Raw genomic sequence first — 12,204 nt, forward strand, 5'->3', positions numbered from 1 at the left:
GTGTGTGTGTGTGTGTGTGTGTGTGTGTGTGTGTGTGTGTGTGTGTGTGTGGTGTGTGGTAATGTGCGGGTGTGACGAGCTGCCGTGTCAGGACCAAGCGACAGACGTTTGCAGCAAGGGCGGGTGGGGGCGGTGGTGGGGAGAGGGGGAAGGTGGAAGGGGGTGGGGATGTACACCTCCTTTTTGTATGATACAGGAAGGAGGGACCCCCTAGGAGAGGTTGGTGGAAGGGGTGGAGGGAGTGGGGAGGTGGTGGGCTGGTGTGGTGGTGGGAGGTGGGGAGGTGGGTGGAAGACGTCGTCTGTCGGTGGGTGAAAGTTGCCCCGCAGACTATCGTTTGGTAATGGGTGTTTTCGCGCCGACAATGGTTGGCAAATTTTGGGGTCATTTTTTTGGGTGGGGATACCGGACAGGCTCTCATATTTTTCCTCGTATGCTGAATGGTCATTGTGAAGCCACTCTCCTTATCTGCCAATGTGTAGGCGGCTGTGGGAGTTGAGATGCATTCCAGAGTACAGCAATGTTTGCGCTATTGCCAGTTCGTGGCAATGGTAGGGAGACTGCGAGCACATGCCTTGGCTGTGAGAGAGGGCAGCGAGGTGTGGCCTGTTTGTGGCGGATGTGTGAGATGTGACAGGTGGGATGTGAGCATGTAGGGGGGGGGACTGGGGAACCAAAATATATTAACTTCCACCGTGACTCTCCCGCAACTTCACCAAAGTTGCGGCCCAGCCGTCGTCGGTCGTCCAGTCCAGCGACCGTGGGCGATCGGGTGAGCGGAAGCAGGGCGGGGCGAGGAGGGCGTCAGGGCAGGGAGGTACGGAGAAGGAGCATTGTTGAGGAGCACACGTCGCCGTTTGAGTGAGAGTAGAGCGAGTAAGAGGGTTTGAGTATGCTGGGGTGGATAGCTGTGTATGACGCAGTGTTCATTGTCTCTGCCGTCTTGGGCACCTCCTCGGAGAGCACCTTTGCATCTCATACATGTTTGGCTTTGGTGGTCTCTTGGACACTCTCTTGGCTCATTGGTCTGTGTGATGGTAATGGCAATGATCATGTGGCCGATTATCAACTCAATCATCTTCATCGCTATCATCATCATCATCATCATCATCATCGTTACCAAACGACTTCTTCTGCTGCTTCTTCGTCTTCTTCTCTTCATGCTCATTCTTCTTTGGTCTCGCCTCTCTCTCGCACTGCCGCAACAACGACAGCAGCAGCAGCAGCTGTACCTTTGGCATCATCGTCATCATCGGCCACAAAGACAAGTCTATCCCCGGCGTGGCAAGTGACTCGCATGCTTGTGAGCACCGTCGAGGGGTTGGGCTGCTCGGGCAAAGGACGCCACGCCGATCGACGAGCAACAGCCATGTCAATGGTCGCTTCCTCGGTAACTCGGGGCGGCTGAGCGAGCACAATCTCGACAACGAGGATGATGGCGAAGCGAGCGGCGGCGGGAGCGGCGGATGGCGGAGCGATTCGCCGCTGGCACAGCTTGCAGTCAACGTCATTATTCTGGCGACAGTACCGGGCGCGTGGGCGTGCGGGCAGCTGCCGGGGCACATCCGTGGGCCGCTGATGCCGTTTCTCGCGGTCGGCTTTGTGATGGCGCTCTCGCTCCGAGTGCCACGGGCGTATTTGTTGACGTACAAGTGCGTGACGGGAGCGGGCGGGCTTGTGGTGACTGGGCTTGCTGGCTCGCCGCCACTTCTTGCGGCCGCGGCGCTTGTTGCGTCTGGACTGTTGCACGCGGCGGCAGTGCCGACGTTCCCACTCCATCCCGTGACGCCGGCGACGACTGCCGCGCTGATGATGCTTCTGGGTGTGTTTTTGGGCGCGACAGCGGCGCTGGGACAGATCGGCATGGCGATTGGAGTGTTGGCCGGAGCCGGAGCCGGGCTTGCCACGTTTATCTACCTGGTGCAGCTCTCGTGGTACATGCAGGCGGTGCGGAAGTTGAGGAGTCTCGTCCTGCGTGTGCCGCGACTGCCTGCCGCACATCCCGAGCTGAATGCCGTTTTCAGTGGGCTGGACAACGCGTACCAGGCGCTGTGCGTGGCGGCTGTGGCGGTGGACGATAGTTTGCCACGGACTGCGGCGCTATCGATCGCACGGGCGCCGCTGGCGGTCTGGCCAGACGATGTGGCGCTTCAGATACTCGCGTTGGGTATCGAGTGCTCGCGCTCGCCACCGCCACTGACGCAGGCGACTAAGAGCGCACTGGGGCGACTGCGGTCTGCAGCAGCCTTATCGTCTGACGCGCAGCTGGCCATGCTGGCAGAAAAGGTGCTACCGACGTTCAAGGCGGACCACTTGCTGCGTATGGCGACCCGAGCGGTGATGTCTGAGCCCGAAGATGTGCTCGCGGCGGCTGAGTCGACGTTTTGGCTGGCGATTTTTGACGAGCGGCCAGCAACCGAGGTAGTCTCGGCGGCGCTTGAGTTTGCGGCGGCGCGTGAACTGAGCCATGTTGCGCGGCCGCGGACGGACCTTGTGCGGCACACGTCACCGCGGCCAAAATCGTCTCCTTCGCTGCTCTCGCCGCAGCAGCAGCCGTCGGTGATGTCCCTGGAGACCACGTCTGCACACATGGTAAGTGGACAGACACCGGCAGAGCGGCCACGGGCGGCGCTAACAGTTGCTTTGGCGTGGTGGGCGCTGGCGGTGTTTGGCCTTGTTCTGGCGACGGCATTGGTGTTTGGCCACGGCCTGTTTGCGCGGTCTGCGCGGGTGGCGGTCGAGGTGAGCGACGCGACGCACATGCACGAGTGGGCAGCGCTCCACACGACGTTGCACGCACTAAGCCATGCTAAAAGGCCTGCATGGTTGAGCGAAGACGGACAAGAGCTTGTGGCGAGCATCGCAGATCAAGTCCGTGCAGTCGCAGCGGCGCTCGACCGCAAGCACGATGCCGAGTGGGAGGCCTTGCGGATGACGGAGCACATTTCGTTGGGGCGGTTGGCGGCTGCGGTGGGCAAGGCAAGCAGCGGGAATGTAAGCGTGATGGCGGACGCGCTCCGTGTGTCAGGCGTGGGTGATCTGCTGGCGTCGATTCAGGATGCACGTGTTCTCGAGGCCGACGAGCCGGAACTCGGACCTGTGGTTGGTGTCGGCTCTGTGGTTGCACTGAGCGCGGTGCTCTCGCTGCTGGCGCTTGTCATTTCGACGGTGCCTGACGTGATTGTGGTGCCTGCGTTGAGCCAAGGCGCGGCGCTGATGCGCAAGTACATGACGCAGCTGCGGGAGCTGGCACCGAGCGAAGTTGCGCGGCGGATCAGACGGAGCCGGGCCAAGTGCTCGGCCTCGCATGCGTGGGATGTGCCGGGCAAGCTGCCGATGGCGCTAGACGCTGCTGCACTGGATGATGACGAAGCGGCGCTGCGGACCAAGGCGCTCGGGGTTGTGGTCATGCTCTGCTGCTCGGCGGCAGTGTTTGGCATGCTCATGGTGTGGACGTGGTCGGTGCATGGCATGGCTGCGCGTCGGTGCGAGGCATACGCATCGACACTGCACACGGTGTCGTCGACGTACGCGATGGCGTTGACGGCAGGGGCAACGAGCAGAGTGCGGCGCGGGGTGTACAAGGCGTATGAGCTTGCGCTGGAGCCTGCAACGGCAAACCTGTCGTCACGGTGGGAGATGCTCGCGGCGGTGCCTTACGGGATCATAGCACAGCACGAGCAGGTGACGGTGCTGGAGACGCTGCGGCCTGTGGCGGTGTATGTGGCGGCACTCGAGGCGCTAGGGCGCGCGTCTTCTGTGGCACCGGACGAGGGGACGCTGTCGAGTCTGGCGGATGCGGCGCGCACAGCGGTGCTCGAAGGACTGAAGGCGGAGCTGGCGATAGAGGCTCGTGTGCGGTGGGGAGCGCTCACGCTGCCGGCGATAGCGCTTGTTCTGACAGGCGTCGCGGTGTGGCTCCAGCCGCTGCTTGCAGCGCACTACTGGTGGCTGAGGCGCCTGGAGGAGTGCAACAAAGCGCTGCAGGCGCTGGTGCCGAGCTCGAGCGGTGGTGCCAAGCGCAGCAGCGACATAAGCGCCGAGCTGGCGCTGAATGCTTTCGGTGATGCAGCGCTGGTGTGCGAGTACTCGAGCGCGGTGGTGATGGCCAACGCAGAGGCCGGGCGACTGTTTGGGGCAAGCAGTCCGGAGGAGCTACATGGTTTGCTCCTCTCCGAGCTGGTGTCTGACCCGAGTACGCCGCTGGATCTAGTGTCCAGCTCGTCGTCGCTGGCGTGTCGCGCACGGCGGCTGGACGGCACAACGTTTGACTGCCAGCTCTCGTGTGAGACGGGCGGCGCGGCTGGGTCGCAGCGTGAGTCGAACGGGTTCCTCTTTGTGACTGCGCGGGATGTGAGCTCGCAACGGGCGGCGTCTGTGCGCGCGTGCGAGTTTCTGCTTCGGTCGACGCCGTACGGGCTGTTTATGTGGGATCCGATGGAGGAGGAGGGCTGGTACTCGGAGGCTGTGTCTGACATCTTGGGCGTGCCAACATCGACGGATGCCTCGCCCGAGGCGCTGCTACAGCGGGCGCTGATGCCTGCGGACTGGATTGTGATCCAAGGCGCGCTGGAGGATCTCGCACGGCGGATGCAGGGCCGCGGGCGGCGGCGGCGGTCAACCAAGGGCGAATCGTGGCCGGTGTATGTGCACCCAAACTTGTCGGCGCGGTTTGGCAACAAGCTCACTATGGACAGTGTGCTTTCTGCGCATCCTGAGCTCCGCGAGCGGTCTATGGCACAGTCGCCGTGCTTTTCTGCGCTTGTGCGGATTAGCGCTGGGCGTGCTGTGCGGTACGTTGAGCTGTGCGTGACGTACCGGAACGTGGTGCTTGCAGGCTCGCTCCACGACGTGACGGCGAGTGTGACACGGGCGCTGTCGATGGGCAGCGGCGAGGCTGAGCCGTCGTCGGGCGTTGTGCTCTCGCACCACTTTCTGGCCGAGGCCTCGCACGAGATTGTGATGCCGCTGCACGCGATCATCTCAGCGTCGACAGCACTTGCGGCTGCGGATGACGGCAACGAGCAGCAGATGCGATTTGCACAGTCTGTGGCGTCATGCGCGCGGCAGCTGCAGAGTCTGCTGTGGGACGTGACGGTGTACTCGCGAATGGGCGAGGGCAAGCTTGTGTTCCAGTCGCATGCATTCGAGGTGCGGCCGCGGCTGGCGCACACTCTCGCGTTTGCGGTGGAGGCGTGCGCGGAGAAGGACGTGGAGCTTGCGGTTGTGGTCGACCCGCGGCTGCCGCAGACGCTCAAGGGCGACGGGTCGGCTCTGGCCAAGGTTGTGGAGAACGTGGTGCGGGCAGCGGTGCGGCGGACGAGTCAAGGTGTGGTTGTGGTGGAGGCGATGGCACAGGACCAGCTCGAGGCCGGGTCCGAGCTTGCCGCGTCGCTCCCTGCCACCGCGCAGGAGACAGACAGTGACGAGATCATGCTTGTGGTGCGCGTGGCCGAGACGTCGCCGGGCCTGTCCACGGCCGAGTCACAGGCGCTGCTGGGCCACATGCAGTCTGTGGGCGGCGGCGACACGCTTGCGCTCACCATCTGCCACCAGGTGGTGACGATGATGGGCGGGAAGCTTGGGGTGGCGAAGGAGGCCGAGACAAGCTCTGTGTGGTTCACGCTTCCGATGGAGGTTGTGGAGTCGTCGCTGACGTCGTCGGATTTGATGACAGTCTCGATGTCGCGGCAGGCCGAGCTCGATGGCGAGGGCGAGCGAAAGGGGCAGCGGGGCGGCGCAGCACTGGAGCTCGAGCCGTCGCTGGAGCGGGTGCTCCTCTTCCACCCTATCCCGGCGATGGTTTCTGCCCTCACGACGGTCTTCCGGGCACTTTCACTCGACTCGGTGGTGGCAACGTCGCGGGTGGAGTTTCTCTTCAAAGCGTCGACGGTGGGACGGCGAGGAACGGTATTTGTCATCGACGAAGGCTCGACGTCGCTCAACATGGCATGGGCGCTGTCCAAAGTGGCGGCAACGTACCCGGACGTGCCGATGGTGCTGATGTGCTCGGAGAGCTCTGTGTACCGGTTCGAGGCGATGCTTGGACCGCTGGCGGCGACGGTGACCAAGCCGCTTACCTCGTTTGCGCTGCTTGAGGCGCTCCACGCAGTGAGTCGTGCGGTGGGCAAGGGCGGGGCGACGTCGCTGGCGGAAACACCAGGGACAAACGCCGTCTCTGAGTCGGACTTGATGAACATGCTGCAGGCGGCGACGACCGAGTCGCTGTCGAATGACGGGTCGGACGTTCCAAACGGGTCACGGAAGCAGTCCAGAGGCTCCAATCGGCGGAAGAAGAAGCGGCGGCGGCGGCGGCGGACGTCCAAGGGTCTCGACGCCATGTCTGGCAAGAGCACGACCGAGGCTGCGGCAGGCGACTCGTCGCTCGCGCGCGACATGGTGGAGAACGGCAACCGCAGCGCGGGTGGAGCGAGCAAGGGCCACGTTCTGCTTGTGGAGGACGACACGGTGAACCAGATCATGGCGACGGTAATGATTCAGGAAGTTGGGTTTACGGTCGACACTGCCGAGAACGGGCTGCAGTGCGTGGACAAGGTCCGGGCAGACAGCGAGGGCAAGATCGACATCATTCTTATGGACTGCGTCATGCCCGAGATGGACGGGTACGAGGCGACCGAACTCATCCGCAAGATCGAGTCCGAATCGCATCCGCGGCGAGTCCCAGTCACCATCATTGCCTGCACCGCCCTCTCGCCGTCCGAGGTGCGATCGCGGTGCTTCCTCGCCGGAATGGATGACTTTGTGAGCAAGCCGATCCAGCACACGGCACTTGCAGACAAACTCCACCTCCACATGCAGAAGCGGAAGAATCGCCTTCAGCCTGCTGTCATCAACGATGCGTCGTCGTCATCGACATCGGCCGTCGTGTCGTAAACGAATCCACCGACGCTTATGCGCACTTGCTGCGTGTTTTTAGCCAGCGCTAGATGTGGTCATCATCAACAACCAGTCGTGTCTCCTCTGCAGCTGTTGTGGGAAGCTAGATCGAGTCGGCAGAGTCAGAAGCGGGACGAGAGTGTGTGCGAGTCGGCCAGCAGAGACAGTGTCGGTGTTTTTCTTTTCTCATTTTTTTCTCTATTTTTCCTTCCTCCCTCCCCGCATTGGCGAAAAGGGCACACAAATGCTATTATGGCGACTCTCCGGCGGCGGTGGCATTCATTTTGTGGCCAGGTGGCGAGGAGAGCGAGAGCGACAACGGGCACGGAAGGGGAGGGAGGGGAGGGGGGGGGGGGGGGACGGGGCAACACTTGACTCGAGCCAAAGCAAGAAGAGACAGAGAAAGGGTTCAGGGGAAAGTCTAGCTGGTCATGCCCAAGCGTCGTGTCGATGACGTTGCGGAGGAAGAGCGCAGGTATGCCTCGGTGACCGCCGAGGTACAAATGGCGGCTGAGAACAAAACGGGCCAAAGTGCCGGCGACGGCATTGGCGGTGCTGGCGGTAGTGCTGGCGGCGACGGCGGTGGTGGAGACGGTCGACGTGTGCGACGGAAAACATTGGCAAAATCATCGACGGATCCATCGACGGACCCATCGACGGACCCATCGACGGACCCATCGACGGACCCATCGACTTCTGTGGCGCCGATGGATGTTGCCGCTGCTGGCGGTGGTCCTGCATCGTCGTCAAGCACGAGTACGAGGACGAGAGCAAGGACAGGGGCACGGTCTGGGGCTAGGCAAGGTGGGGGAGATGATGGCTTGGTGATGGCAAGTGGTGGGCAGGATCAGCAGGATCAGCATGTTGATCTTGATGATTTGGTCAAGGAGCGAATTGCCCACGCTGAGTTGGAGCGTGCGAAGCAGAAGCAAGCTCTGGCCCAGGCTCTTGCCAAGGACGGTACGGTTGTGTGTGTGTGTGTGTGTGTGTGTGTGTCTGTGTGTGTGTGTGTGTGTGTCTGTGTCTGTCTGTGTGTGTGCGGTCCGCATGGATCATGGCTTTGATGAAAGGGGATGGGAGTTGGGTGCGGGTGGAGGGTAGGCACTCGTACAGCACTAACTTGGATGATGAACTGTGTTGGGAACGTGTGGCGCGCACGCATCAGATGCCGAAGCTGCGGACGATGGCGATCCAAAAGCAGGCACTTATCCGCTTGACGCGCCCAAGGCCGGAGTGGTCGAGAACGTGACGATGTACAACTTTATGGCGTTCGACAAGCTGGAGGTGGACCTGGGGCCTAAAGTCAACTTTATCGCGGGCTCGAACGGGTCGGGCAAGTCAACGATTGTGACGGCGCTGATGGTGGGCCTGGGTGCGTCGGCGGCACGGACCGGGCGCGGGGCGTCGCTGACGGCACTGGTGGGCGAGTCTGACGAGACGGCGATTGTGCGCGTCCGGCTCAACAACCGTGGGCACGGGGCGTACCGGTTCGGAACGTACGGTGAGAGCGTAACCGTGGAACGGATGCTGATCAAGGCGAACGGCGGGTCGCGGTACCGGCTGATGGGCGCGGATGGCAAGGCGAAGAGCAGGGAAGCCAAAGAGCTGCGGGCGATGCTCGACCACTTTTGCATCGACATCGAAAACCCGTACTGCGTCCTCGACCAGACGACGTCGGTCGAGTTTATGTCCAAGCACACGCCAGTGGATCTGTACAAGCTGTTCTTTACCGGAAGTGGTCTCCAGAAGCTGGAGAGCAACGTGGAGTCTGCACGGCGCGATGTGACGCAGATGCGGCAGACGTACGACCACAAGGTTGCGCACGAGCGGCCAGAGATTCTGAAGAAGCGTGACGAGGCACGAGTCAAGTTTAATGCAATCAGGAGCCAGCGCGAACAGTTGCTCGCGCTCAACCAAGCCAAGAGAGGGTACGCGTGGGCTAGCGTGCGCGAGTTCGAGGTGTCGTGCGCCAAGCGGGCGACGAAGATGGAATCCATCACCTTGAGCAAGTCTCGGCTCATGGCCAAGCTGAAAAAGTGCCAGGAGCGGCTGGAAGCGGCCCAGGCGGCCAATGGGAAGGCCGTGGCCAACATCGAGCGCATTGGCCAGGAGGTCAGGGCAACGACCGAGGCCGTCAAGCAGGCGCGAGATGACCTGCGGGTGGCGGAGCGTAGGAAGATGATGGTGAGCAGCAATCTGAGAGGGCACGAGGCGACTCTCAAGGACCTGTCGCTCGCAAAGGTGTCGTTTGAGCAGCAGATTGCCGCAATCGAGAACAAGATCTGCGCCAAGTCAGGCTCGCTTGCTGTGTACATGCAGCAGCAGGAGCGCGACAGCGTCTTGCTCGGCGAGGAACTGAGAGGAGCAAGCGCGGAGCTCGAGGCGACCAACGCGAGGTACCAGAGCGTTTTGGCCGAGAAGCACGCTGTCAGTGCACTGATGGAGGAGGCCAAGAATGAGCACGCGTCTGCGAGGCGCGAGCTGTTGCACATCAAGGACGAGAGGGCGCAGCTGGAGGCATCAGCCAACAAGCGACTGGCACGGTTTGCGCCGCGGCGCGGTGACGTGGTCCAGCTGGTGGCGATGATTGACAAGGCTGCGTCACGCGGCGAGTTTACCCAACATCCGCTGGGCCCGATCGGGCACATCATCAAGATACAGGGTGGGAGCAAGTGGCTGAAACCTGTGGAGCATCACTTGAGCAAGGAGCTCATGGCGTTTGTAGTGGCAACGCGGGAAGACGAGGGGCTGGTGTGGAAGCTGTCGCGCGCGTGTGGGTACATGGCCAAGGTAACGACGATCCGGACGGCGTTCCGCGACGAGGTCTACGACACGCGCAGCCGGCGGCCAGGCCAGGGCATCCTCACCATGCTCGACGTGATCCGCGGCCCGGCTGTGATTCTCAACGTGCTCATCGACATGTGCAGCATCGAAGCGCACGCGCTGGTCGAGACGTCCAGCGACGGCAAGGCATTGATGCACACCGGGAGCGCGAGCCGGCGAGCGAATGTCCGCGCTGCGTGGACGCCCAAAGGCAACAGGTTCGAAAATCGGAACGGTAGTAAGATACATTACCGGGCCCACAACCGAACGCTGCTGCTCGGCTCGATGTCGTCGTCGCTCGAGGGACTCAAGAAGCGGGCGGCCGAGGCTAGCGCGGCCAGGGAGCAGGCGGCCGAGAGCTTGCGGAGCATGCAGGCCAGAAGCGACGCCCTGGGGCACATGTTGACGAACGCCAAGCGTGAGCGGGATCAGGCCACCACTAAGGTGACTTCGCTCGAGAAACAGCTGGAGAAGTTGACCGAGACCGACGACTCGCTGCTCGGCGACGACCTTGCCTCGGAAAAGTCGCATCTTGAGCTCGTGCTGTTGCGTTTGGCAAAGGTCCAGGCGGCGGTTGAGGAGCAGCGGGCAAAGCTGGATGAGGCCGAGGCTGAGGCGGTGAGTGCGAAGAAGCAAATCAAGGAGCTTTCGGCGCATCGGACGGAGATGGCCAACGAGACGCGTGCGGCCAATGAGGAGGTCTACAAGGCGACGGAGGCTCTGGTCTCTGCAGACCACAAGTTGAAGAGCTACCAGGCGAAGCTAGAGAAGAACAACCAGAAGCACAGTGTTACAAAGGCCTCTCTCTTGGAGTTGGAACGCAAGGTGAAGGACATGATCAAGGCTGCGCAGAAAATGGGCGAGCGCGTCGAGACGAAGCTCAGCCAGAGCGAGGCACGAGACGAGGTGGTGCGGCTTAAGGAACACCTCAAGCGGCATCGCGACAGCTACGGCGACACGGCGACGATTTTGGCCAACTATCGCAGCTGGCGTGCTCGGGTGACGTCCATCGACAAGCACCTCGCCGAGGTCATGGCCGACATGGATGCGCTGGAGGCAACGATCAAAGAGCTCGAGAAGCGCAGAGACAAGTACAAGCGTCAGGCCAAGGGCAAGATCCATCGGCTTTTGGCCGTCTGCTCCAAGTCTCGGCGTTTGTGGGTGAGCTCGACTTTGACGACGACAGGCGCAAGCTCAACCTGCTGGTCGCGGTCAACAACTCGCGTGACGGGACGAAGCGGCCGGTCAAAGACCTCTCTGGAGGTGAGCGGTCGATGGTCATGGTCGCGTACCTCCTTTCGCTCTGGCATGTCATCGGTGGGCCGTTTGGCGTCATGGACGAGGCCGACGTCTTTATGGACGTCGCCAACCGAGCGGTATCCATGGAGATCATGGTCAAGATGACCCGCAAGCAAGTCGGCATGCAGACCATCTTTCTCGTGCCTGACGCCACAAACGTGCCAACCGGCGAGGGCAACGACGACGTCACCATGTTTGTCATGCCTGGCCAGGCGCAGCGGTAAATATGTGGCCGATGCGTGGGTGGAGAGAGGCCCAATCGCCCTCGTTTCCTGAGCTGATCTGGCGGCAGCTGCTGTGGCCGATGCGAGCGTGCTGATGCCAAGGTGGACGCCTACTGAATGGCCATAATGCGACCCCATGACATAAAGAGGTAGACCGCAGCTGTTGCAGTCCCCCAGATAGCGGCACTCCAGCCAGGCATGGGGAACTCGCCCGATGTGTATGAGGCCGAGAGGACAACACCAAAGAGTGAGCCGAGGGCCAAACCAGTAAATGCACCGACGATAGCAAAGCCAAAGGGAAAGAGTAGTGCAGAAAGATGCTCACGAAACGTATATAACGCCACACATCCAGCCATAAAGTAGATCTGTCCCGATGGCATTCCATAATTTCCATAATGAGTATACCCATGCCCATCATGCATGACATGACGTAGTGCCTCTCCCCCGACTCTCTCTCTCTCTCTAACACATACTGTTGTGCACACCACAAGCACCCACACCATGACATGGACCCAGATGTCAGTGAACGACACCAGAGTTCGGGAGAAGATGTCGTCGAGCATGTGGCTCTCTCTCCCGCCACCGCTACCGCCTCTTCTGCCTGCGAGCTAGCGGCTCTGTTGGGGGGGGGCGGCAGTAGAGGGCTTGTCGTCGCTGCCACTATGAACACTACGAGAAACAATCGAGAGTTGATGAGTGCAACAAGAGACAATCGATGAGGCTGTGAACGATAACCTTAACGTGTCACAATCGATGGACGATCGCGATCGATAAGACCAACGTGCTACAATCGATAAACGATAAAACTGACGTGCTACAATCGATATACGATAAAACCAACGTGCTACAATCGATGTACGATAAAACCAACGTGCTACAATCGATAAAACGCTGTCTCAGGTCAGTTGCAACGCTGGCGAAGCGACGGCAGTCGACTCCCCCCCTCACCTCTCCCCCCCCC

The 12,204-nt window shown here is 61.4% G+C and overlaps 3 protein-coding genes across 3 annotated transcripts; 2 read left to right on the forward strand and 1 right to left on the reverse strand.

The window, feature by feature from the left end:
* Positions 1-1,297: 1,297 nt before the first annotated feature.
* AMSG_09530 (sensor protein) lies at positions 1,298-6,975 on the forward strand (the record flags this gene model as incomplete). Its single annotated transcript, XM_013898912.1, has 2 exons — positions 1,298-1,320; positions 1,368-6,975. The coding sequence occupies 2 exons, from the start codon at positions 1,298-1,300 to the stop codon at positions 6,892-6,894; spliced, it is 5,550 nt and encodes a 1,849-aa protein (XP_013754366.1). The 3' UTR covers positions 6,895-6,975.
* Positions 6,976-7,276: 301 nt separating this feature from the next.
* On the forward strand, positions 7,277-11,401 carry AMSG_09531 (uncharacterized protein). Its single transcript, XM_013898913.1, has 2 exons — positions 7,277-7,857; positions 8,063-11,401. The coding sequence occupies exons 1-2, from the start codon at positions 7,329-7,331 to the stop codon at positions 11,122-11,124; spliced, it is 3,591 nt and encodes a 1,196-aa protein (XP_013754367.1). The 5' UTR covers positions 7,277-7,328; the 3' UTR covers positions 11,125-11,401.
* On the reverse strand, positions 11,354-11,806 carry AMSG_09532 (uncharacterized protein; the record flags this gene model as incomplete). Its single annotated transcript, XM_013898914.1, has 2 exons — positions 11,354-11,608; positions 11,717-11,806. 2 exons carry the CDS (start codon positions 11,804-11,806, stop codon positions 11,354-11,356), a joined length of 345 nt encoding a protein of 114 aa, XP_013754368.1.
* Positions 11,807-12,204: the final 398 nt, after the last annotated feature.

This window comes from Thecamonas trahens (genome assembly GCF_000142905.1).
Source record: "Thecamonas trahens ATCC 50062 unplaced genomic scaffold supercont1.50, whole genome shotgun sequence".
NCBI lineage: Eukaryota > Apusomonadida > Apusomonadidae > Thecamonas > Thecamonas trahens.